The sequence below is a fragment of the Talpa occidentalis genome, unplaced genomic scaffold (genome assembly GCF_014898055.3).
Source record: "Talpa occidentalis isolate TD23 unplaced genomic scaffold, MPIMG_talOcc4v2.1 talOcc4.13, whole genome shotgun sequence".
Classification (NCBI taxonomy): domain Eukaryota; kingdom Metazoa; phylum Chordata; class Mammalia; order Eulipotyphla; family Talpidae; genus Talpa; species Talpa occidentalis.
The window spans coordinates 96,388,596-96,413,978 of record NW_023601322.1 but is presented as its reverse complement, the minus strand read 5'-3'; the positions used below and the strand labels follow the sequence as shown (position 1 = coordinate 96,413,978).

The window sequence follows — 25,383 nt, the reverse complement described above, 5'->3', positions numbered from 1 at the left end:
ATGCACATTCAGTAAAATGGAACTTTGATTTTTGAATTTCAGCCTTTTCCTGGTCTTGTGCTATGTGGTAACATCCTCAACAGGTGCTGGGCAGGGCAGCAGCTACAGCTCCCAGGCAGCCTGGCGATCACAAGGCCGCAAAGGTATGCCACGGGTTCTTTCACCTTCAGTAAGTGTTCCATAAGTGACGTAAGAAATTCAGGACTTTGTTATAAGACAAGCTATATAGACGACATTGCCCAGCTACAGATTAATGGAAGTGGTTGTTGCACATTCCAGTTCAATTAGACTAAGCTATGATGGTCAGAAAATCAGGTGAATTAAGCTTTGTGCAAGCACTGTCCATTGGGCAGACAACAGATTCAGGAGCCATCGATGGGTTTTACAGGCTTTTAATATTGGAGCAGGGAGCCAGGTAACCTGACACACAGACAGGAAGGGTGGGTGCAAGGAGGCAGCAACTGAGCCTTCCACCCCCAACGAATCTCCATGCTTTCTTTCTGGTCCCTTTTGAGTTCTCAATCTCGTGTGGTCTCATGGTCTCTCTCCTAGAGTGACCTGCACTTTCATGGACTCGACTCTGGGCCCAGGTGTCCACACCCCTCACCCTGGGCATCCAAGCTAGCGGAGGGAGGGCACAAAAAAAAAGCCTGATAACTTCATTAACCCTACAAATGTATTTTCACCTTAAGATACTTTCGACTCTCAGAGGTTTATCGGGACAAAACATCATAGTTCAAGAAGACCTGCATGTCACGTTTTGTCTATTCGCCCCTCAGTGGACACGTAGCCAATATGTTGGCTATTGGAGACAAGAAAACCCTGTGCACTGCCCTTGGGAATGTAATTGGGAGCAGCCACTATGGAAAACAGTATGGGGGTTCATCCAAAACTAAAAACAGCAGCTATTCTGCCTGCCTGTGTCCATGCAGGCATTTCTTTTTGCGTTTTCTCTTTGCCTTAATAAACTTGCCTTGTGCTGATCAAAATGAAATAAAAAATAGAGCAGCCATAGATCCAGCAATGCCACAGGAAATGAAACGAGTAATCAAAAAGACAACTGCACTCCAGTTCAGTGCAGCTGCGCTCACGGTGGCCCAGAAGCAAAGTCGTCTTTCTTTGGAGCACTAACTGATGGAAGGACAAGGCTACGATCAGTGTAGAGTCAGGACAGGCCACAGTGCAGGTTTTCTATGATCCAGCAGACCGGGTAAAGGAGGAATCGGAGTCCTCAGTGGTTTTGCAGGTTTTTTATTGGGATTACCAGGTACACGGCAGGCAGGGGTGCTGGGGGGCCGGGAGGCTGGCAGGCCTCCCAGCCCCCAGCAAGTCTTCACTCTATCTGGGCTCTCCGGCCTTCTCTGCTTCTCTCTCGGCTTCTGTTCGTTCTCGGCTTATTGGTTTCTGCTGGCGTCCCCGTGACGCTGTCCTTAGAAGCCCAGTCTCAGCCCAGGTGAATCCCATCTACCTATGCCCACACCCTACCCCAGGTGCCGCCATCAGGCCTGCATTCAGGACCGCAGATCCGTCATTTGTCCTGAGGGCGGGAGGGCAGAAAAGCCTGACATTTTTTACGTTACCCTATAATCAAGTAAATTAACTTGAACTTCATGTTTAAGGTGTCACCCTCTGTCTAGAGCAGTTGTTTTTTGAAAAGCAGATGCCATTTCACACATGCATTTGTCTTCAATGATAAGAAAATGTTTACCACGAGGAAACGCCATCTTTTTTCAATAAAGAAGATAGTGAAGAGATTTGCCCCTTGCGGCTTTGTTCGCCAGCTGGGAGCCATTAACTAAAACTCCCCGCAGATTTAGCAAATAGAAGTACAGGATGCCCAGTTAAATCTGAGTCAGGTAAACAACAGATCTAGTATAACAGCCCGGTTATTTCAGTCTTTAAAAGAAGGGCTGACCCATGCAATGTTCCGGGCATATGTACACTAAAAAAATTATTGCTGTTGGGCTTCCCCGGTGGCGCAGCGGTTGAGCGCTGGGTTGCGAAGCTGCCCGCGGCCTCTGCCGAAGCCAGTTCGATCCCCGGCTGCTCCCCGGCCACCGGAGGAGGGTCCCACATGGCGCGCAGACCTCTCCTGCCGCCCGCTGCTCCCCTCAGCAGTGTACTTCGGTCCCTCTGCCTGCTCTGCTCCCCGCTCTGGCTCTGGTGAATTCTCTCACCCTCCCGCGCCTCTGACTGTACCCAGTGCTTGTGTAAATAAATAAATCTTAAAAAAAAAATTATTGCTGTTTATGTGACATTCAAATGACGGGTCATCCAGTGTGTTATTTAGCAACTCTAGTAAACTATGTCAGAGCACTAGTTTTGTTTTTCTTTTTTTAAGATGTAGGGTTTTTTGGAAAGATTTATTTATTTGTGCATACAAGAACCGGGGTACAAGCCAGAGGTGTGGAGGGTGAGAGGACTCACCAGGGACTGAGTGGGGAGCGGAACAGGCAGACGACTGAAGACACCGCTGAGGGGAGCAGCGGGCGAGACAGGAGAGGTCTGCTGCGCCCTGTGGCCAGCTTCACAGCGGGGCGCTCAACCTCCTGCGCCACCAGGGAGCCCCCCCCCCCATTAGTTCTTTTCATAAACACCCACTCGCTAAAGCTTTGGGCGTTAGGAAGACAGCTCCTTCCAATAAGTGCCTCGAAAGGGCCTCCCCTGGTTGGCCTGGAAGCGAGGGCCAGGCTGTCCCGAGGAGCTCGGAGCCGGCCGCCCGTCGTGGGGACGGGCGCGGGGCAGCCACGCCAGGCCGGCCGGGCCACGCGCCCGGCCCCTCGCGGGAGGCAGAGTCCTGGGGCCCGCTCCCCGCTCGGTGCGCTCAGCCCTGCCTCCCCCAAGATCCCGAGGCCCTTTCCGCCCCCGCCAGCGCCCCTGCCGGGTGCAGCGGACCGGAGGGCGCGCTCTGAGGGCGCCAAGTGCCGGGACAGGCCCGCCCGCGCCCATCCCCGAGACGGCTCGGGGCCCACGGCCGGCGGGGCGCGCGGGGCGGGGCGGGAGGGGCGCGGGCGGGGCTCCCCGCAGCCTTTCCGCGACACGCCCCCTCCCGCCTCCCGTTTTCGGTCGGCGGAGAGAAAAGCGCGGGGCGGGAGCGCCGCGGCCGGGACACACCCTCCGCGGGCCGCCCCCGAGCGCGCGGCGGCCCCTGGCGCGCTGGCTGGAGCGGCCGCCGCGCGCGGAGATGCTGCTGCGGAGGGGCCCCTGGCCGTGGCGCCGGCCGCCCGCCGGGCCCGCGGGGCGAGCGCCCCCGCCGCCGGCCGGGCCGCAGGTGAGACGCGCGGGCGCGGGGCGCGGGCAAAGTTGGCGCGCGCGGCGGGGGCGCCTGCCTGGCGGCCGCGCGCCGAGGCCCCCACAGGTGGTCGCCGGGCGGGAGCCGCGCCCCAGGCCCGCTCCCGGGGCGGGGGCGAGGGCGGGGGGCGCGGGCGGCCTGTCGGGGCGCCGGGCGGGGACCCCGAGAGCGCCGCCCTGCGCGGGGAGGGGAGCGCGGCCGCCCCGAGCCCGGCGGTGAGTCGGGCGCGCGCGGTAACAGTTGTCCCCGCCCGGCGCCGCGTGGGGGTCCGCTGCTGGGGGGGGCGGGGGGCCGGGGGCGGCTCGGTGCCCGCGGGGGGCCCGCAGCCGGGTCCCCGCCCGGAGCCCGCGCCCGCCGGGGCGCGCCGGCCGGTTTGGGCCACACCCGCCGGGAGACGAGTTCCAGATGGCTGGGGAGGCGCAGGCTTGTGCGTCGTGGCCCGCCGCGCCGCGGGGGAGAAGCGCCGAGCCCGGCGACGCGGTCGGGGTGCCACTTTCACTTCCTGCTCCTGGGGGGCTCGCTCTCGCGCAGCGCTCTCGGGGCGTCACTTTGGATCCATGCAGGAGATACAGACGGTTCTAAAACATCTTTCCAGTGTTGGAGAGATGCGGCGGTTCGGGGCTTTGCTCCTGGTGGCCAGGAAAAGAGGCAAACGCCTTAAAATCTGAAATCTGAAACGACCAGAGCCATTGGAGAGGCTTTTTGCGCTTGTAAATTGTACTGGGGAGTCGGAGAGAGACCCAGGAACCCCCTTCACCATGCGCCGTTGAAACGTAAATGATTGAGTTTTCGGTTACATCCATCTAACAATCTGAGGGGCATTTTTCTGGGTCCCCTGACGGGCTGCCCTTTCTTAGATGGTCCAGCCTAAGCCTTTTCCCTTATTTCCCCATCGGACACTGTAGAAGGTGCCGCTTCTCCACCCTGGCCCCCACTGAGGATGCGCTTTTAAAAAAGGTGCAGGGTCCACTGATACATAACTCCCGGGCTGTGCTGTACACCTGAAGTCTCGTTATATGCAGTCACAGTTCAGTGATTTTTTTTTTTTTTTTTTCAGTAAAAGGTGCCACTGGCACGTGATGGCTCTTCACTAGGGCCAGCGGGCAGTACCCAGCCTCAGGGGACCCTCTTCAGGAGCCTGGCACCTCCCAGGTTCTCATTTGCAAGCTTTCTCTCGCGTCGGAATTATCCCTATTATCAAGTCTGATTGTTGAACTTTCTTGGAAATGAAAGTTGTGTCTGAAAATGAAAGTTATTTGTCTGATAAGACTCACAAAAAAAGAGCAGACTTTGCTTCTTTTTATTATGTGTCTTTGAAATGGTACCATAAAGAAACTGACAATCTAAAAATGAAGACCCAAACTAATTTTTTTTTTAAAGGAAGAAAGAACTATCTGGCCTCTTAGGTTCACTGAACCCTTTTTTGTAAAAGAAATGAACTGACCGGGGAGACATTTTTTCACTATAAGGTCTCACCATTTAGTGGTTGCTCCAGCTGACAGGAATAGTGCGGTGGCTAGAGGCAAATGTTATTTCTCTATATTTTTGCCACAGTCATTCAGACCCCTAGAGCCTGTGAAAGCAGCACAAAAAGGAAAAAAAAAAAGAGAGAAAAAATCCCGTCAGGTTTGCAGGGACAGCTCGTGGCTGCTGGGCTGCTTGCCAGGACTTGTCACTAATAGTACGGGAGCAAGCGGTTCCGCCTGCGTTGGGCCTTTTCAGAAAGCGTGAGTGTCCCTTCCAGGAGCGCTGAGTAAGGCACTGCTCCACCTTCTGTGGTAGGAGAATAATTGTCTGCCAGTGTTTTCTGGGCGGGGAAGCAGTTTGTTGGCATGGATACGTGCAGTGTCACAAAAGTGCTTTTTAAAGGACACATTTAGTCCCAAGCACCCTGCGCCAGCAACTTGCGCTGCCCCCCTCAGCCAGCCAGGCCCACAGTCACATCTGCAGGTGTCAGCACTCTGTCTGGCTGTCCCGGAGCCCGGCCTCCTGGGGGACTGTTGTGTTCGAGGACTCTCCAACTATGCGTGTCTAGAATGGTGAATTATCTCTCAACAGAAAGCCCTTTCCTCAGTGTGAATTGTCGCTTTTCTTTTTTTTTTTTTTTTAACTGGTGGACAGGTCAGAGGTGTAGGAGGTGAGAGGATTCACCAGAGACAGAGTGGGGAAGAGGACAGGCAGATAGACTGAAGTACACTGCTGAGGGGAGCAGCGGGCGAGTAAGGAGAGGTCTGACGCGCCATGTGGGTAGCTCCCTGGCCTGCCGGGGATCGAACTTGTGCTGCAGAGGCTGCGGACAGCTTCACAGCACTGTACTTAACCCCTTGCGCCACCAGGGAGACCCAATTGTCGCTTTTCTGCTTTGATCAAGTCCCCCCAGTAGGATTTTAAGTCCCCCAGGACAGCATTGGAGCCCCTACATGACCTGTGTTTCAAACTTAAAATGATCTCCCCATCGGTAGACAGTTGGACCTAGAAGATGTGGCTGTGTCCACACTGGAATACTTTCCAGCCCTCTGGAAAGATGAGGTGCAGCCATTTTCAGCAAAATGGAGGGGGTGGGAGGGAGTTCTATGTGGTAAGGCAAGTAAGCGACAAAACCAGTAGTGGACATTTACCTGTTCAACAAAGCAAGATGCTTCTTAAAACCTAGCAGCAGAGGACCTCCCCGGTGGCGTAGCGGTTGAGCGCTGGGTTGCGAAGCTCCCCGCGACCTCCACGGCGCTGGTTCAATCCCCGGCTGCTCCCTGTCCACCGGAGGAGGGTCCCACATGGTGCGCAGACCTCTCCTGCCGCCCGCTGCTCCCCGCTCTGGCTCTGGTGAATTCTCTCAACAAACAAATAAATAAATAAATAAAATACGTGCCTCTTTAAAAAAAAAAAAACAAAAGACAAAAAACCTAGCAGCAGAGTCGGTATGAAATGCTCCCCTCCCCTTCCTGCCTCCCGCTTGGTGGCTCTGAGTTTAAAGGGGAAGCTGAGGAGCTGGAAAACAAAGTCAAGTGCACTTTGCAGAGAAATTTAAACATCGAGTGTGATTTTTTTCAAACTTCTAGAAACAAAGACTATACATGTTTTAATCCCAGCACCAGATGTTAATTGACGGTTGTATTCTTGTTTGGAATTCAGTAAGCGTGTGGTTTTTGTGTGGTTTTTGTTTGGGGCGTGTCCGCCGTTCTGCCAGGCGTTGGTCTCAGCCCTTCCAGGCGGCTCTGTCGTGAACCGTGAGGCCGTTCCCCCCATCACGTAGGGGTTGTGTTAGAGCTGGGTCTCTCGTGGGTCTTGAACAAGACTTGCCTTTTTCCCGATCGCAGTTTATCAGCAAGGGCTAAGCTGGCAAACCGCTGTGGGTTTGGCTGCTAAGTATGGGTTGAATGAGGCACCCCAGCCGCCCAAGAGGAAAGCCTGGGGCTCCTGCGGGCGCTGCCAGGGCTGCACACGCCCAGTGCTAAGGCTCAGGGAGCAGAAGTGAACAGCTTGTCCTTCCGCTGGCTACGGGCTCTCAGGGTGTCTGAGCGCCAGCCTCACCCTGGCCCCACAGGCCGGAGACCAGTTGGGCCAGTTTCACCCCCTTTTCAAAAACAAAGCATCTTGGCTAAATTGTTCTCTAAATTCCTTTTTGTCTGTTTTACCAGAGGATGTGAGTGTAATACTGGCTAAAATATTGCCCCTGTCAGGCCTGTCTCCCCGGTTGAAAACCCCCCTCTGTGCTCACAGGCAGTGACTCTCGTGGTGGTTGGGCTGAGGGGTTGTCATCACTGTTTCCCTTTACAAAGCAGTTGAAATTTATTTTGTGGGGCAAGCGTGGTGGCGCGAGAGCGATGGAGGCTGGCGGGAAGGCTTCCCGCTGTCACTGCCAGCGCTGCGTCCTAGGACTCCCTGCCTCACGCGTCTTCAGCCAACTGCAGGCCGCGCGCCAGCAGCCAACGGGCAAAACGGTGTTCTCTGGGCCATCGCCCAGTGGGGCTTCTTTCTGGGTCCTGTTAACTTCCCACAATATTATTTTTTCTGGGTTTTCAGATCCATGCCGCTCTCTGCTTGCTAACCTGAACTGTGTGATGGGGAGCCCACACCCAGGTGTTTTTACTGACCTCCCCATATTGTCCAGTCCCTGAAGAAATGACCCTATGAACCGTGACGGTCGGTGACAAGGTGCCCTTTGAGAGCACCCCTGGAGGAAAAGCCTGTCCCGTCTTCGTGTTAGAATCTCTGGGTTTTCCTTGAACTCTGGCTGAAGAAGTGACACTATAAGAGGGGCGTGCAAACTGGGGGGACCCAGTGGACTGTGGTGTGCGGAGGCCTGTGGGTGCTCTCCTGGTGGGTGGGGTAGGCACAGGCACCTGAAGGTGACCTGTTCCCCTCAGTCATATACCCTGCTGTGAACTAACATGACCTCAGTAAAAATGATCATAAAGAAGAATCCTGGGGTGTCTCCTCAGCAGGTGTGCAGTTTACTGGCCCCCAGTTTCCCCCCAACCTGCTGGCAGGCACGGAAGGCCTCAGGACATGTGTCTGGTGTACCTGCCACACGCAGGATTCATCTTTTCCACCTTCATACCCTTTCCCCACAATGATCTATCGGGGGGGAAAAGTGATGCCCAGTAAGGTTTTAGGAAGTTTGTAAAAATCTGCTCTTGATGTCGGCAGGGGGATTGGAGCAGACAGGTCTCTCTGTGGGTCCCGCCAGCTCCCCCTGTACACCCACTCTGGGAACATTGCCAGCCTTGACTCGGGTTGCCTGGAGAATCTAATGTTGATGTTGTGGTTCTGCTTTTCATGGAGATGGGTTGACAGCTGTGTTTCTCTCTGAGCCAAGCAGGCTCTGGAGTTGTTCACTCCTCACCTTTTTTGTTACTACATTTTGTTTCCTTTGTTTCTTCCTACCCTTGACCACCTGTGCTACATCTTCTGGTTCCTTGCAGCCTCCACTAGCCGCACCTGAGTTAAAGTGTAGTGTGGGCCCACTACCCAGACAGGTGACTCTACTCCGAGAGTTTCCTGTCTCATCAGCTCCCAAGTGATGGTATTTCATTCCTCATCACTCTCTCCTGGCTCAGAGGCTCTTCAAGAGGAACAGAAAGAATTGGGGCCCGGGCTTCCTGTTGTGCAGCTCTTTACAGGGGTAGTTAGATCTCTGTCTAGGATTCATGGTGTTGGGGAGAAACAGTGTAGGAAACCTGCCCTCTCAACAGACCCCCCTGAAGGGCAATTCTCTGAACAGATTTGAGGGTATGAATAGAGAAGGGTGAAAAGAGAGGCAGCTGAAATTTCTACAACCTGTGAGCATAAACCAGAAGTGACCAAAAAGAAAATCAAACCACAACTGGTGGGTGTGCGGAGCTTTACTGAGCTTTCCTTGGCAGGGGTGGGTCTTGGAGACTGGCCAGGTCCCACCAGGATGAGTGAGGAGGAGCATTTGGAGATACTTACTCGAATGGCAGCGTGCCGGGTCTGTCCGTCATGTCTGTAACTGGTGTGGACTCAGGAGCTGTTTCCACTGCCGCGGGGAGCCCTCCTCGATGCTGGTGGTGGTGGGAGGGCGCTTAGACTAAGCGCTTGCTCCGATCACATTTCTGACACCTAGAGATGAATCGCCTTCATTTCAGCCTCCCGCATAGACAGTGCATCGTGAGTCAGGCCCGCAGGGAAATAGGATTCTGGGAACAACCCTCGTCGTCTGTCTCTACTGCATGTGTGTTTGTGTGCAACTTGTTTGTGAAACGTTTTGTTTCTGGTCTGTGAGTTTTCCTGGCAGGCGGAGTGTGATCTCTGAAGAGGGGATTTGAAAGGGTGCTGATGAATATAACTTTCCTTTCCAGTGGGTAATGCAGCCAGAATACAAGTGCGCATTTTTATTGCAGAGGCTGACAGGCCCACAAACCTGAAAAAAGAGCATTCATTTCAGAAAATGTTTTGCCAACAGAGCCGCGCAGTGCTGGCGCTCCGGCCCTGGCAGGGGATGTAGTTTGCGCTCTGCAGGAGGAAGTATGGGTTCTCCTCACCGTGCAGATATGCCCTTTGTGGGCATTAGTTTGGTGGACCCCAGGTAAGCAGCCTGGAACACCTGCACTCAGCTGGTCTTGCTACCATCCAGGGCTCAGTTCCAGCACCCACCCGCCCGCCTAGCTTGCGTGCCGGCTCTGCACGCAGCGTCCCTCACCCTCTCGCTCCCGGCTGGTGGCCTGAGCTTACTCTAGGCGACCTGGTTAGCTGTGCCCGTGTGGTCTCCACTCTGACTTCTTAGCACCCTTTCAAATCCCCTCTTCAGAGATCTCACACTGCCTGCCAGGAAAACTCACAGACCAGAAACAAAACGTTGCACAAACAAGTTGCACACAAACACACACGCAGTGGAGAGACGACAAGGATTGTTCCCAGGATCGTGTCTCATTCCGGGCCTGACTGACGATATACTGTCTATGTGGAAGGTTAAAATTAAGCCCTTCTCAGCACTTTCTGGGCAGAACTCTGTTTCTCCTCATCCCTGACAGCCTCTGCCCTGCAGCACTAGGTGCGTAATGAACGCAAGTGGGTAGAGGAATGAATGGGCGCCCCAGAACACCTGGGGATGGGCTTCCTCAGTGCGGACTTTGCCTCAGCCTCATCTCCGGTTCCTCTGCTTGCACGGAACGCTTTTACAAACTTAACCAGTCTTTCTCTGCATTCTATTTTCGATTAAAGCAGTAATCTTGAAGCATATTTTGGTTGCTTTATCTCAGATACGCTTTCACATCAGGATTTTTAAAGGCCATCGCCAACATAATGAAGCGTGTAAATTATCTGGATAGTCCGGCCTGTAAATGTTTTCCTGGCTGCTCAGGAAGTGGGTGTTGGCTTAGGAGGATGGTGTCCATGCAGGGAGCCACTGCTTTTTCTCCGTGGACAACAGCCCTTCTAAACGGGATTCCTGGAGTATTAGATCATACTGGTTTCAGATCTGTGAAGTGCTGCCTGCTATGGCCAAAAATTATTCATTCAGTATTGAAAGCCTAGTCATTAAAACATAAATAATTTAGGGCACTAATTCAAACATCGATTATGAAAATACTTACTTGTAAGAAGCCACTCCTGGTCAAAATATAAAATTGAGCTTTTGCAAAAGAAAACCCCCAAGAAAAGATGATAGCTTTTGATATTAGGAATTAAGCGGATCCCTTCCTGTGTCAGTGTGTTCGTTTCTCAAGGGGGGGCCACGCCCTTGGGGCCTGCAGTGGCCATGCCTTAGGAGACTCTGCTGGTCTGTGGCTGAGGCTGGTTGATGGGGGGGGCGCCCTCTGTGCAGAGCAAAGCTTGCTGACTATAGTTGGAACAGCCAGACCCTGGGTGGGTGACTCTGGGCAGCGCTTGCCTTCAAGGGTTTTCCTTACACAGCAGTTGCCACTCTGTGAAAGGTGTGAAGGGCATTTTGTAAGCCTACCAGGTGCATGCAGAACTGTGGCTGTTGCCCTGATGTTTCTGGACTTGGGGATGGCCTGGGGAAGCAGTATGGGGGCTGTGTTCCCCAGGCTTAGCTTGTGTGGCCCTCACCCTTATCACCTCGCTGCACTGGATCTGGCTGGAGGTTGAAGGTGTTCTAGCTGAAGGTTTGGCTTCTGTTTCCCCATCCTGAGGAGGCTGGTCTTCTCTGGAGACAGGTGCCCTTTCTTATGCCTCTGGCCGTCACGGTGACTCCTACCTACACGTTTTCAGGGTCCGTATTCCCCTGCCCTCGGAGGGGGTTTTGCCTGTTATCTGAGCCCTGAAATCTCAGTGGTGGGGCTTTGGGACCTGAAAGCTGAATCCTCGCACAGAAGGCCCTTATGTAATATGGAAGATGAGCCACTGCCCATCTTAGAGGGGCGTTTCTTTGCTTGTCTGACTCACGAGGGTCAGGTAGCACAGACAATAAATACTGATGGAATTTGGAGAAGGAACTTTATCAGAAGTTGGAGCTGAGAATTGAAATTCCAGCTGAGCTGAGAGCCGATCTCGTGAGACTTCTAGAAGATGCCGATGAGGTCTGTTCCTTAATTCGACTGGGATTATTAGTCTTTCAGACACCACATTACGATGTACAGGAGTTGTGTTCATTAAATTAAGCTGAGTCACCAGCGCTGCAGCACATTGCTCCCCTGGGGTATTAGCAGCTGTTTGCGAGGTTAGTCCACATCATCCCTAGTCACCTCATCCCCAGAGCGGCCACACCATACCTTTGGGAAGCACTGCATGCGAAAGTAAGTTTAGAGAAAATGAGTACATGAAAAATTAGTTTGGGGCCTCCCGGGTGGCGCAGCGGTTGAGCACTGGGTTGCGAAGCTGCCCGCAGCCTCTGCAGCGCCGGTTCAATCCCCGGCTGCTCCCCGGCCATCGGAGGAGGGTCCCACATGGCGCGCAGACCTCTCCTGCCGCCCGCTGCTCCCCTCAGCAGTGTACTTCGGTCCTTCTGCCTGCTCTGCTCCCTGCTCTGGCTCTGGTGAATTCTCTCACCCTCCCGTGCTTCTGACTGTACCCAGTGCTTGTATAAACAAATAAAAATAAATCTTAAAAAAAAATAATAACCCTTCATTTAAAAAAAATTAGTTTCGTACAAATTCATCGGTTGCCACTTTCACTTTCTCACGTTAGTGATCTGCTAACAAATTGGGTGGTAAAGTTACTCCATCTGGGTTCTCTTGTGCCACTAAAAAAACTAGAGGGTCGTTTATAGCTAGTGAAAAATAATAAGGACATAAACTCTAACACCTGGAGAACATAGCACAGAAATGTTAGTTTGGAGATGGATTAATGACATCCTTTTAGTTCCCATCCTGTTGCTGTTGATTTATTTCTTTATTTTAATTTTTTAAAGATTTTTAAAAATTTATGCATACGAAAACTGGGGTGTAGGCCAGACATGCAGGGGGTGAGAGGACTCATCAGAGACAGAGAGGAAAGCAGAAGAGGTGAATCTACTAAAACACACTGCTGAGGGGAGCAGCGGGCGAGACAGGAGAGGTCTGCTGCACCAAGTGGGTAGCTCCCTAGCTGGGGATCGAATGCATGCCATAGCGGTGATGGTGATAGTGCTGAGACTTAACCCCTTGCAGCACCAGGGAGGCCCCTTGATAGTAGTCTAAATTACTTCATATTAATTTAAATTTATATTGGTTGATTTTAATTTAAAATGTATAATAGAACATTAAATTCCATCAGATTATACTATATTTAAAACACTAATCTTAGTCAAATTAAAGATCCTATTCACAAGGACCCTCTTCACAGGGACCCTCTAGCAGGCTGATCACAGGGCTGATAGACCCCACATTCCCCTCATGGGCTGCTCGTGCTTCTCACTCCAGCCTTGCTCTCGGGTGTGGATGTCCTGAGCTCTGGCTCTGGTGGGGGGCCTTTCCTGGACACTGCATGCTGCAGCCTTTGTTGCAGCCTGCACGGGACCCGGCTCTGGATGGCTTCTGGGACATAGCCATGCCGCTTCTAGTTCACATCCCTGCTAGGAAGTGGTGCTCTCTCCTACCTGTGCCCCTCCCACTGGGCTGGGGTGCAGGTGCAGACGGTGACCCAGCTTGAACTTGTGGAGACCTGCAACCCACAAAGTTGCTATGTTGCAGCCAGGGAAAGAATCTGAATCTGCTCCTGAGTTTTCTCCCACAGGAGGGGTTCAGAGGCGAACTTCGTGCGTCAGCAGTGGCTCTGCTCCACACGGTCCTTTAGGGACCCAAACTGTTCGGGTCTCCCATTGTAGGGTAAAGAAAATATCAGGCTTTTCTGCCCTTCCGCCATCAGGATAGATGATGGATCCTTGTCCTGAATGCAGGCCTGATGGCGGGCACCTGGAATAGGGTGTGGGCATAGGTAGATGGGATTCAGCTGAGCTAAGACTGTGCTTTTTAAGGGCGGCGTCACGGGGGGACTCCAGCAGCAGCAGCAGGAGCAGTAGAAGCCGAAGCCGAAAGAGAAGCCGAGAAGCAGCAGAACGAACGCCCAGATAGAGTGAAGACTTGCTGGGGGGCTGGGAGGCCTGCCAGCCTCCCAGCCCCCCAGCCAGCACCCCTGCCTGCCATATGCCTGGTGAACCCCAATAAAGGACCTGCAAAACTACTGAGGACTCTGACTCCTCCTTTACCCAGTCTGCATGGGATCAGAAAACCTGCTCTGTGCCCAGTCCGGCCTTTATACCCATCTTTAGCATGAGGCTTCCAAAGAGAAAAAGTGTTTTGGGGGGGTCAGGGAGTTGAGGGCTAGGCCCAGAGGAGTTACCTAGGACTTGTGCTCACGTTCTTTGAATATTTTATTGACAAGGTCACAGGGTCGCATTTAGCTCCCAGGCCCTGAGAAAAGCAGCCCTGGTGAGAGCCCCATCCCCGCTAAAACATGGCGGCACTGCAGGAAGGGAGAAAGGCGCTTGGGTGCCGGTGGGCGGGGAGCTGTTTCTGCCGCTCTGCTCTGGACCAGAGACAGCACAGTTGGGCTTTCTGTGGGGGCCGGATTTCCAAGGCATGGCTGAACTTTGCTGATTAGTGTTTCTCAGCAACAGATGTTTACAGGGAAATGATTTCTCCCTGGGAAACTTAAAGAAATGTTGAAAATTCAGCATTTTTAATTTGGGCTGGAACAGACACATTTGACACCTCCACGGGCTCATTATAAGCTGCCCTCCGGCTGTAGCTTATTAGGGAAGGGCGTAGTGTGACGTGGGCAAGCTGAGCGAGCAGTGAGTTACTGTGGTGCCCGTAGAATTTGAAGCCAGAATTCAAGTTTATGCAATGCCACTTGATACAGGGGAACACAGGTACAGCTGAGAGAAGACCGTGGCTACAGGCTTTAGGGAAAAGCTTCCTTTTTAGGAATTGTGCTGAGTGAGTCCTGAAAGTTCTAACAGAATCAAGCTTCTCCAGTATATAAGTCCCACGACCTTCTGTAGGCTACCCTGTGATAATTATGGCTTTAAAGAAAGGGCACGGCAAACAGATGTCAGGATGGTTGAAAGATGTGGTCTTAGAATGGAAAGTACTTGGTATATGTAATAATCCTGAGACTAATCCCTGTAATTTAGGGCAAATTCAGAAAGAAGAATATGATTAGTATGGCCTTGTGTAATATTTCCTCATCATGTTACTTTTTCACACTTTTTGGTATCTACACAGCCTTTTAAATTTTCATTTAATTGAGACTTGGATATCCCTATTGATTAGGCATAGCTTTGTCGCTGAGATATTAGAAATGTTTTCCCATTGCTTTTCCTAATGCTGTTTTGCATCGTAAGATGGTGAGATGCCTATATATCCCTACTTTGTCCATAAAACACAAAAGCTTCCATGAACGAGTGTGTTACATGCTCATACAGGTGTATGTTATATAGTATGTACATATCATGTGATAGCCCACATGTATAAAAAGATGGATACAGTTGGAGACACTGTTGTGGCTGATAGGAACATCTGATCTTGGCACCTGGGCCTGGCAGTGTCAGACACAGCCCATCGCTGTAGGTCTGGTGGGTTGCCCATTTTCCATAGCTTATTCTCCTTTCGTGCTGTAGGACATCCGAGCTCTGCTTCCAAAGTGAAAGCAAACCAGCTGAGTGCCCCTGGAGCTTGGTGGAGGGGCTTCCTGAGTGAGCTCCAGAACCTGGAAGCAAAGCCTCCTCCTCCACTGTCTCGCTGGAGACAGCGCCCCCTACTGGGGAGACGTTGCCAACCCACAAAGGAAATACAGTCTGAGGGCCCAGAGCCATTTTCCCAGAGTTTTCAAAAAAGGCCGACTCCGAGCTTCCAGGCAATGATTACAGGCAACCCTGGAGGCATGAGGTGGCCCATAGGCATGACCAACCCTAAGGGAACAAATAAGACAGAGATCAAAAAAAGAAAAGGAAATTGGGGTACATGGGAAGGTAAGGGTGGTGTAGTGCCAGGTAGGCACAGGGCAGGATCTCTGTGATCCGAGCGGATGGGTAAAGGAGAGTCCTGGAGCTCTCAGTGGCTTTTTCAGGCTTTTATTGAGCTTTACCAGGTACACAGCAGGCGGGGGTGCCGGGAGGCTGGCAGGCCTCCGAGCCCCTGGCGAGTGCTCACTCTTCCCTGGGCTTTCCGGTGCTCTCACATGGTCTCTGCCTCCCTGATGGTTCTGCTCTCGTTCTGTTGCTCTCTTCTGCTGGTTGCATTCTGCTGGCATTCCCGTGACGCAGCCCTTATAAGCCCAATCTCAGCACAGGGGTGCCCACCTATGCATGCCCACACCCCACTCCAGGTGTCCGCCATCAGGCATGCAGGACCTCAGGGATCCATCTTCAGTGTTAATGGTGGGAGGGCGGAAAAGCCTGATAATTTTTCACTTACCCTACAGGTGGGTTGTTGAGAAACCAAGTGGGCTTGAGCTGGCGTCAGGCCCAGGTGCACATGGGAGGTGAGCTGAGACAGGCCATTGGGTGCACACAGCCTCCTGCGAGCCCTGCGGGGCGCACTGGCTTTGCTGCCTGATGTGTGGGGACTGGCAGCCTCGGGTAGTTAGCTAAATATCAGCCAACTGCCCTCCTGCCCTCACTCCTACCCCCCCCCCCACCATGGGAAAGCTTTGGGTGGTTTATAGGATAATTGCTCTCCACTTGGGGTGGTTTATGCTCGGTCTGTTTCTGTGGCTTGATGCTGTCAGTCCTTCTGTGGAGGTCTGGTCTAGCAGGCGTGGGGAGGTGTCCCCTGGATGTGCCCGGGTGCTGCGCACTCCCTCATGTGACGTCAGCAGGCTCTCTGCTCGCAAGGCTCCTGGCCCTTTGCTTAGGAACTTCACTTTATAGTGAGCGCAGGCTGATTGACTTAATTAGATTACTCTGTATCCTGTTGGGCTGTCCCTGGGGCATAATGAGAGGAGCTTGGCAGCTGCTGCGCTTTGTGAGCAGCAGTGGTGGTTCTTCTGCCTGCAATTACATGGAGACATCAAAGTCTCCCCCTTCTTGGGCAACAGTTAGGCTCTCGAAGTACCCCTGGAACTGAATTAGGATGAAACATCTTGATAATTACGCTGCTCGTTTGAAGCTCTTAGGCAATAGTGGGCTTTCATGGGCTCAGCAGCCATCATTAAAGCTGTTCGTGCTTAGGTTTTAGAATCTTGGTTTTAAGACTTCAGAAGACACCTTTGTGGTCTCTGCTTAGTCACCTTGCCTTGTCCGGTAACGTCCCCACTTTTAAGTACATAGTCCCAGCGGAATTGGCCACCTCCATACCGCACGACCTTCATGCCATTGGCCCTGCCACCCTGGGGTCTGGACGCGGGCTGGGGTCGCCGCTCACCACCTGCTTCTGGGGACGGTGAGCCAGGTGCGCCCTTGGGGCTCCCGGGGACGGCCATCTCCTGCCACACGGGCCAGAACCAGGGAAAATTATTTCACAGGGATAGGGCAGCAGGGAAAAGGAGAAATGGAGTGGCAAATTCAGGGGGATGTCCAAGCCTCTGCATAATACCAGTCCCTGGTTCTCGTCCATTCCAAGGCCTTCCCTGCGGGTGGTGCACTTTGAGACCTCAGATGCTTTATTAAATGATTTTTAACAAAGCAGCTAATATTTTCAAAGTCAGGCCTCTCACATTGTTTCCCTTGTCATCCCTGAGGCTGTTGAAGCAGCACTTGTGTCTGCATTGTCACACGTACAGGTAGCCCGTCTGTAGCATGAGCCACATGCTGCTGGACGCCGTTCCCCACGCCCCCCGGTGAGCAGCAGAGGCCCGAGCCCAGCCTGCCCTGCTAAGGCCCCCGGGCCGTCTTGTCTCACACTGAAAAAAAATGAAATACCAATGTCTTTTTAGGCTTGGGTCATGATGATGGGATTGAAGAAGAACCTCGAATATTACTAGATTTTGAATTTTTCATACTCTGAAATGGACCCTTGAATTCTACAAGCCCTGTGAGATTGAATTTTAAAGTGTCCCCCAAAGATGACCTTGCCATACCAGTTTTGTTTGGGCACTAGTTTATGATCTGAAAGTGTCGTTTCCTAGAATCATTTCAAAAAGGCTTCCAATATATAAACTACCAAAGCATTCCGTGTTAGTTCTCATTCTTGCTAAGGTAGTAAACTGCTTTTTTTTTTTTTTAATCAAAATGAAACTCTTGACTTTCAGAAGAAGGAAAATTTAAAGTTAATTAGCATCAATTAATTAAGACACTTCAGTTCCTTGTACCGTCAGTCTGTCATTCCATGGTCAGATGACTTCAGCTCACCTAAGGATATTGGGGAGCCTCAGTGTGTCTTTGTTCAGCATCGTATTCTGTAGCAAGATTCTAACAGACTCACAGCCATCCTGATACGTAGCTGTCTCCTGTCACTCTGTGTGGATGCAGCTCTCTCACCTCCCCAGACAAAATAATCCGGTATCTTGAGTCCTAAAGTTAACTGTTAAATATTCATCAGTCAAAACATAGCAATATTGTTCCTGAAATCTGACTTTCAACATGGGTGATGCATGATAATTTAGTAACTCATGATAATTCAGTAACTTGGGCTGAGACTAATTTGCTATTTAACGTTTGAAAGGTACAGTCTGTGCGCACAATCTCATGTCATTTCCATCTGCCCCGTGTGAACATGACGCACAGTGTCCTGGAAAAGGGCCCCTCCCTGCTCTGGTGCTCTGCACAGCTGTGAGGTCTGAGATGGCCAGCCACAGCCTCCTGCCGGGGGGTGGGTGGGGTTACCGTCACCTTTCACCCAGACTGATGAACAGGGAGCAGAGGGGCACCCAGACTTTGCATCTCTGCTGTGCATTCTGCACAAAGAAAGACATTAAATCCTGCATGGGTTGCTCTGTCATCAGCATTGTTTAAGTGAAAGCTCTGTAGAATGGGAAGCCCCGCCCTCCGACTGGTCTAAGGCCAGGCTAGACTCGTGTTTGTTGGCACAGCTTTTGCAGAATAGAATTTGCAGCATTGTTTTCTTTTTCTTTTTAAAAAATATTTATTTATTTATACAAGCACTGGGTACAGTCAGAAGCGCGGGAGGGTGAGAGAATTCACCAGAGCCAGAGGGGAGAGCAGAGCAGGCAGACTGACCAAGTACACTGCTGAGGGGAGCAGCGGGCGGCAGGAGAGGTCTGCGTGCCATGTGGGACCCTCGAATGGCAGCCGGGGATTGAACCGGCGCTGCAGAGGCTGCGGGCAGCTTTCCAGCCCAGCGCTCAACCGCTGCGCCACCGGGGAGGCCCTGTGGCATTGTTTTCTGGGTCGAATCCTTCCTTAGATGGTACAAGGAACTCTTGGTCACCGAGACTTGCGGGTAACACCTGTCACACAGCTATTACTCTACAACATTGGGCACTGTGACCATGAGCTCAGAAAGGCTGTCTGAGTCACCTACACAGTTCTCGGGGGAGCCAGAACTCAGTCCAGGTCCCCTGATGGCGAACCCCATACTTCAACTAAAGCGATTGCCCATTTTTTCCCTGTTTGTTTTGGAGTGCCAAATAATAGACTGGTTGAACCTTAGGGAATCCTAGAGAGGAAATTCTCTTAACTCCCAGGTGGTAAAAAAGGAATAAGACAAGCTGCAAGAGAAAGCAGTGTGCCCTTGGCAGGTCCTGGGCATATCCTGACTGTGCCTGGAGCCCCAACCCACACCCCAGACGCTGCACTCCCTCCCCACATCCCAGCTTCCTTGGAGGAACGTCCCCTAACTGACCGTCTTCGCTGTCGCTGACTATGTCCTACCGAGTAGGACTGTCACTCTGAGTGTGCGCTTTCTCTGCAGTTCGTCCTTGGTAACAGGATTACACGCTCTCTGAGGTCAGGGACCGTGTGCGATGCCTCTGTATCTTGAAGCGCATAGGCTTGGGGTTCCTCCACAGTGTGTTTTCGTTGCTGGGGCTCTGATCAAATCTCGCATTTTGAAGCCCAGCAGAGCCCCGAGGCAGAGGTGTGCAGGCTCTAACTAAGGTGTTCTGGGGTGGGATGGTGGGGAGCTGACTGGGACGTCACCCAGAGGCATCTGTGCAGTGGGCACGGTTCTGACCCTGCCAGGCGGGGGAGACTTGTGTAACGCGGCCAACTGAAAATTTATTCAGACATTGAGTCAAAATAGCTATTTAATGCCCACTGGAAATGGGAGTTAGAACAGAGGAGAAATAACGAACCATAGCTCTGTAGGACATAAAGCTCAAAAAATTACTTTCACAGCAAGCTTGAAACAAAAACTTTGGGGAAATGAGCCTATTCTCTTAAAAGACAGAGTTCTGCATGTTAAGAGGAACCAGTGATTAAAAAACTAATTTATAAAGCAAAGTTTCAAATGCATAATTATTAAGCTCATTATCTGAACTTTTCTGCAATATGGGTACATGTAAAAATAGACATAAGCATGTGTTCGAACTTTGTAAATGAATTGAATCAGGGAGTACTTATTTCTTCTTTCAGACATTCTAAGTAGTAATTTTGCTGCTCATATTGTACTGAAAATATCGTCATGGTAGAAATGCAAACTTGTTAGCTATTCCAATGGGTAGATTTGGAATAATCAGAAGCAAAATCCTAAGTGGTCAGTAGCTATAATATGATCTAAAATACAGACAATTAAGGAATTTTATCTGGTAATGTGAGGGACAGAACAGAAAAAGTTCATGTAAGGTGTTTGGCATCTAAGATGTTTTTGTTTCTTTATTATCTTAAGGTTGTCACTGAGGAAACATTGGTTACAGCACTGTATATAATTCAGATGTATATAACTGAATGCATGTCACGCCCCACCCCCACAGCCCCCATAACCACCCCACAGCCCATGGCTGCCCCCCACCTTTAGCTCAGCCATCACGCCTCCATGCAGGCTGAAGGCCACGTCCCCATCCTGTGTTGACACCACATCCCACTGTCCTAGCTGAAGGGCAGGATAGAAATGTGGCGGAACGGCAGGAACCCATCCTAAAGATGTGTCATCTCGTTCTCGTCTTTAAAAATATTCTTTCCAGAGGATGGCACCTCTGTGCTAGGATGATCATTCGCGCCACTGGGCACCTCCTTCCTGCGTGGTGACCTGTGGCACGGTGGGAAGAGCCTGACTCCACTCGGCCGCATTTTACTGTCAGCTTAGCTGTCTCTGGAACTTGGGATGTGTATAGTCTGAAACTACGGCTCTCGGCAAAGTTTGCTATTGGAAATGGTCAACCAAAAGAACATCTTGGGGCCTCCCCGGTGGCACAGCGGTTGAGCGCTGGGTTGCGAAGCTGCCTGCGGCCTCTGCGGCGCCGGTTCGATCCCCAGCTGCTCCCCGGCCACTGGAGGAGGGTCCCACATGGTGCGCAGACCTCTCCTGCCACCCGCTGCTCCCCTCAGCAGTGTCCTTCGGTCCTTCTGCCTGCTCTGCTCCCCGCTCTGGCTCTGGTGAATTCTCTCACCCTCCCGCGCTTCTGACTGTGCCCAGTGCATGTACAAACAAACAAACAAATAAATAAATAAAAATACATGCCTCTTTAAAAAACAAAACAAAACAAAAAAAAGAACATCTTGTTTGGTCCATCTCTCCCCCACCCCTTATTAAAGTTCCGATCTTCCATTTTTATCCCTTACAGAGGTTTCAGCTTCTTAGTTCAATACTAGCAAAAACCTCCCTCCTGACAAACTGGCGCCTTTCTGTTCGGTAATCAGGGAGACTGCTTTCCTGCAGTGCCAGTCACAGAGGCCCAGTGCCAAGCTCTGCCCCTCTCGGGACTTTTCCATTGCCCAGAGAGCTAGTTCCTAGCTTTTACCTTTTAAAAAAATCAATCAGTGTTATTAGGGTGACATTAATTTACAACACTGCTGCCAGATGTGCAGTCACCATGCACCACCCACCATCCAGCTCCCTGTCCCTGTCCACACTCCTCCTGGTAACCACCGTTGCTTTTGTTTGCTTTTTTCCTTTATTTTCCACAGATAAGAGGAGACATCTGGTGTTTGCCTTTTTCCTTCTCTTATTTCACTTAGCATCACCCCCTCAAGGTTGCAGCAGCTCCTGTGTTGTTGCAAAGGGCACAATTTCACCTTTTTATGGCTGAGTAATATTCCACCGCACATGCATACCACGTCTTCTTTATCATGCATTATTGGTAGATCATCCATTATTTCCATAGCTTGGCTATTGTGACTACTACTGTAGTGAAAATAGGGGGGCATACATCTTTCACAATTAATGCCTTCATAGTCTTCAGATACCCAGAAGTGGGATTACTGGATCATACTGTAGTTGTGTTTTTAATTTTTTGAGGCACCTCCATGCTGTGTTCCATGGAGACTGCAGCTCAGAATGTAATCCAGTGGCTGGTCTCTATCACCCCAACGTTGTGTCAAAGTAAATAGACTTGGGCATTTGTCATTTCTGAAGAGTGTTTAATTTTTGGATAAGAAAGCATTGAGGGCCTCCCCTGGTGGCGCAGCGGTTGAGCGCTGGGCTGCAAAGCTGCCCGCAGCCTCTGCAGCGTCGGTTCGATCCCCGGCCACTGGCGAGGGTCCCACATGGTGCGCAGACCTCTCCTGCCGCCCGCTGCTCCCCTCAGCAGTGTATTTTGTCAGTCTGCCTGTTCTGTTCCCCGCTCTGGTGAATTCTCTCACCCTCCTGTGCTTCTGACTGTATCCAGTGCTTGTATAAAGAAATAAATAAATCTTAAAAAAAAAAAAATTGAATGTGTTTGTACATTTAATCTGTTAAAAAAAAAAACCAAACAGCCACAAAAACAGCTGCGACTTCATTGGGGAGGCAGGTGAACATGGGGCAGTCAGTAGGTGTTGGGGTCAGCTCTGCCGTCCAGGCGAACTCGGTGACTGTGGGGTCAGCTCTGCCGTCCAGGGGAACTGGCTGGTGGCTTGCTGTGGAAGGTGAAGCCGCGCTGGCGATTGAACATAACATCAGGAAAACATGTTTCCCAAGGCTTCCGGTCTCTTTTCCCCGAAGTGAAGGCTCTTTAGCCTCCAAGTGTGTGTGGTAGGACTCTAAGGCTCGGGGTGACCACAGGCCCTTGCCCGTGGCTCCACCTTCAAATGTCCCCTGTTGGACCTGGACGTGGCCGCGAGATGCAATGTCCTGGTTTTGTCCTTTCGCCACCTTCCCGCGGTGACGTTCCCGGGGGTATTCGGAAGCTGAGGCCTTTGCAGGGCAGAGCGCCCCGGGTGTCGGGGTGTCCTGGAGATAGCAGGACCTGAAGCTAGACGCGCCCGGCTTCCATGCAGACGCTGCGGGCTTTTAGTGGCGAAGGGGCAAGGTTCTTTGCTGTGGGGCAAGAGGTCGCGCTTCCGCCTCTCCTTCTGCCCCTGCCTGTGCCAATTTGCCAGGCCTTGGGTGAAAGGACCTGCTCTGGGGCCCGTGGGCCTTGGCGCCCGCCCTGCGGCGATCCCCTTACCTTCTCGGGGCAGCGGCCTGCCCTGACCGTCCAGCTCCCTCCCCTCGCGGGCAGCAGCCTGCCTGGCCCGCCCGCCCGACTTTCCCGCGGGGCTACAGCAAAGCAGTGGAGTCACGGAGGAGCAGCTGTTCTGGAGACGCGGGTCACACGTCTCGCCAGCCTCAGCGCTGTCACCTCTGGGCGGAGCACCCCTGAGTGTGTGCGGACGCCCGGGCCCCTGAGGGAGGGGCGCCCCTGGGGGTCCTGAGAAAAGCCTCCCTCGGCGGCAGCTTTGAGAACAAGAGCCAGTCAGGCTGGGCGAGCCCTGCGGGGCCACACAGCATGTCCGGGAGGGAACTTGGGGAATCCCCGCACATTCCTGTTGGAAACTGTCCATTACCTGCAGGCGCCCTCTGTGCCGGGAAGCCTTTTCTGTGAGACGGATCTCAGAACACGCCCTCTGCGGGTCTCTCCTCTCCTCAGGGTTGTTCCTGTGTAACCTGGTCTCTGTCCCTGGGGTTGGCTGTTCACGCTGGTCTTCTCACAAACGGAAAGGCTGAAGATGCTGGTCCCCTCTGCACTACACGATTGTGGGCACAGGTGTGCGTGTACTTGTGATGATACGTGTGTGCGCGTGAGCCACACGTGTGTGCGCATATCCCCGCAGCAGTGTGCATGCCAGATGAGCACCTGCAGCTGGCTGCCGGGACGGGGTCCCCGACCTGCACCCACGGCAGCTGCATGTACAGGCCCCACCCCACGGACGGGAGGCAGAGCAGGATGTGTTTCCTGTTTCTGTGCGGAGAGAGGGGTGTCTCCGCGGTCTCTGCCCCCTCCCCATAATAAAAGGGGTGGAGACAGACCTTCGGAGGATCCTGACCTGGCGCTAACCTGCTGACTGAGAGTGTCTCCTGAGGGCAGGGAGACCCCCGTCTTGAGGGCTTTGCGCCATCTGGGCTTGGGTCCCCGGGGCTGATAGGGCTGGCGCTGTGGGGTCCTGGCACTTGGGGAGCTCAGCCTCGGGACCTCCTCTGAGCAGTGGCCTTTTGGCCTAGTTCAGAGTTTTCTCATCTCCTTCGGATCTGGGCATTTCACCACACAAATAGCTGTGGATGGGACCCTCAGGGTATGTGAAGCTGCCCCAGCCAACACGCAGCTTGTTTTTGGAGCTTTCCTACCGCGTGTCTCCGGGGTGGGCTCCGACAGGACAGGAGCGCTGAGGCGGCCAGGGGCGTTTTATTTCCCCAGATGCACCAAGGGTGTTTACACAGGGCTCACTTTCCCTTTCGCTCTTGAAAGTATTGACTGCGTCGGGAAGCCAGAGGGGTGATTCAGTTGCCTGGATATCATCCGAATGAGAATTTCTGGAAATTGGGGCCAGAGCTCGCTGTGATGCATGGAGAACCTGCAGCCTTGGCATCGCTGCCTTTTTCTCTGTTGAAAAGACGGATGGTTTGTTTGAAGCCTGTTTCCTTTCACTGGTGTCGGCTCATGCAAGTGAAGCCAGGCAGATGGCAAACCCGGGCGTTTGAAATCCTGCTGCAGGAAGCGCACCGCTGCGACGCGGCGGCGCCGCTCAGGGATGACAGTGAAACGGGGCCCTTTGTGTTCAGGGTTTCTCTCCGGCTCCTCCGCTAAGAGCCGTGGCCTGAGCACTTGAGAACCAAATTACTGTCACTTAACAGAGTGCTCGTTAATTTTGTTTCTCATTACCTTTGTTGGTCTGCTGGCCCGTGAGTCTTCGCTGGCTGCTGTAACAAAACGCCACAGACTGGGGAGCTGGAACCACAGAGAGTTTTTCTCACGGTTCCGGAGGCGGGAAAATCCTAGACAGAGCGCGGCGGGTTTGGGTCCTGGCCGGGGCCCTCCCTGGCTGGTGGACAGCCGCCTTCCCGGGTGCTGTGTCTCTTCCTCCCCCGTCCAGGGGGCGCCACCCTTGGGACCTCCCAGCCCTCACCTCTAATACTGTCCCACGGGGGCTTTAACATGCTCCTGGGGGCACAGACGTGCACGCCCTGATGGGAGAGCTGAGGATGACTTCCCGGAAAAGGCCAGCTCAGCAATACGTAACGGTTTCCTTCCGGGAATGCCAGACGCCCCCAGACAGACAAAATACGGAAGAGAGCCCAGCCCCAGGATGAGCTCGAGAGCAGAATTAGGTCTCATGGCGGAGGAAATACCTGGAAACTTAGCAGCTTGAAACAAGGCACGTGTGTCTCAGAGTCTGGGGCTCGGGGTTCCGGGCCTTGAGCCTCACAGGCTGAAACCCTGGCGTTGGCTGGAGCTGTGCTCGCCTCCCGGCTTCCACACTCTCTCGCCCGGGCCTTGGTGGGGTCCCTCTCCTCCAAGGGGGAAAGCCTTCGTTTCTGCCTCCCTGTTTGCCGGAGACGACCCTCGTTTCTTCCCCCTCAGGCCCCGCCAGCCTGCTCGTGCAGACCCTCCAGCTGAGGGCAGGCGGGCCCTGGAAACCTAGCCCCAGACGTGACGTCCCATCGTTGTGCCACGTCCTGCTGCTCGTGAGCCCCTTGCTGGGTCCCTACCCCGCCCCATCAGGGCCAGGAAATGCCCAGGGTGATGTCTTTTTTTTTTTTTTTTTTTTAAAGATTTATTTATTTATTTATACAAGCACTGGGTACAGTCAGAAGCGCGGGAGGGTGAGAGAATTCACCAGAGCCAGAGCGGGGAGCAGAGCAGGCAGAAGGACCGAGGGACACTGCTGAGGGGAGCAGCGGGCGGCAGGAGGGGTCTGCGCGCCATGTGGGACCCTCCTCCGGTGGCCGGGGAGCAGC

General features: G+C 52.8%; 1 protein-coding gene across 1 annotated transcript in view; it reads left to right on the top strand.

The window, feature by feature from the left end:
• The window catches only part of MCUB (mitochondrial calcium uniporter dominant negative subunit beta), a 50,392-nt gene that overhangs the window by 1,510 nt on the left and 23,499 nt on the right, over positions 1-25,383 (top strand). The window contains exon 2 of the mRNA XM_037508364.2: positions 3,241-3,271. Within this exon, the coding sequence (XP_037364261.2) occupies positions 3,241-3,271 (31 nt within the window). The remainder of the gene's footprint in view (positions 1-3,240; positions 3,272-25,383) is intronic.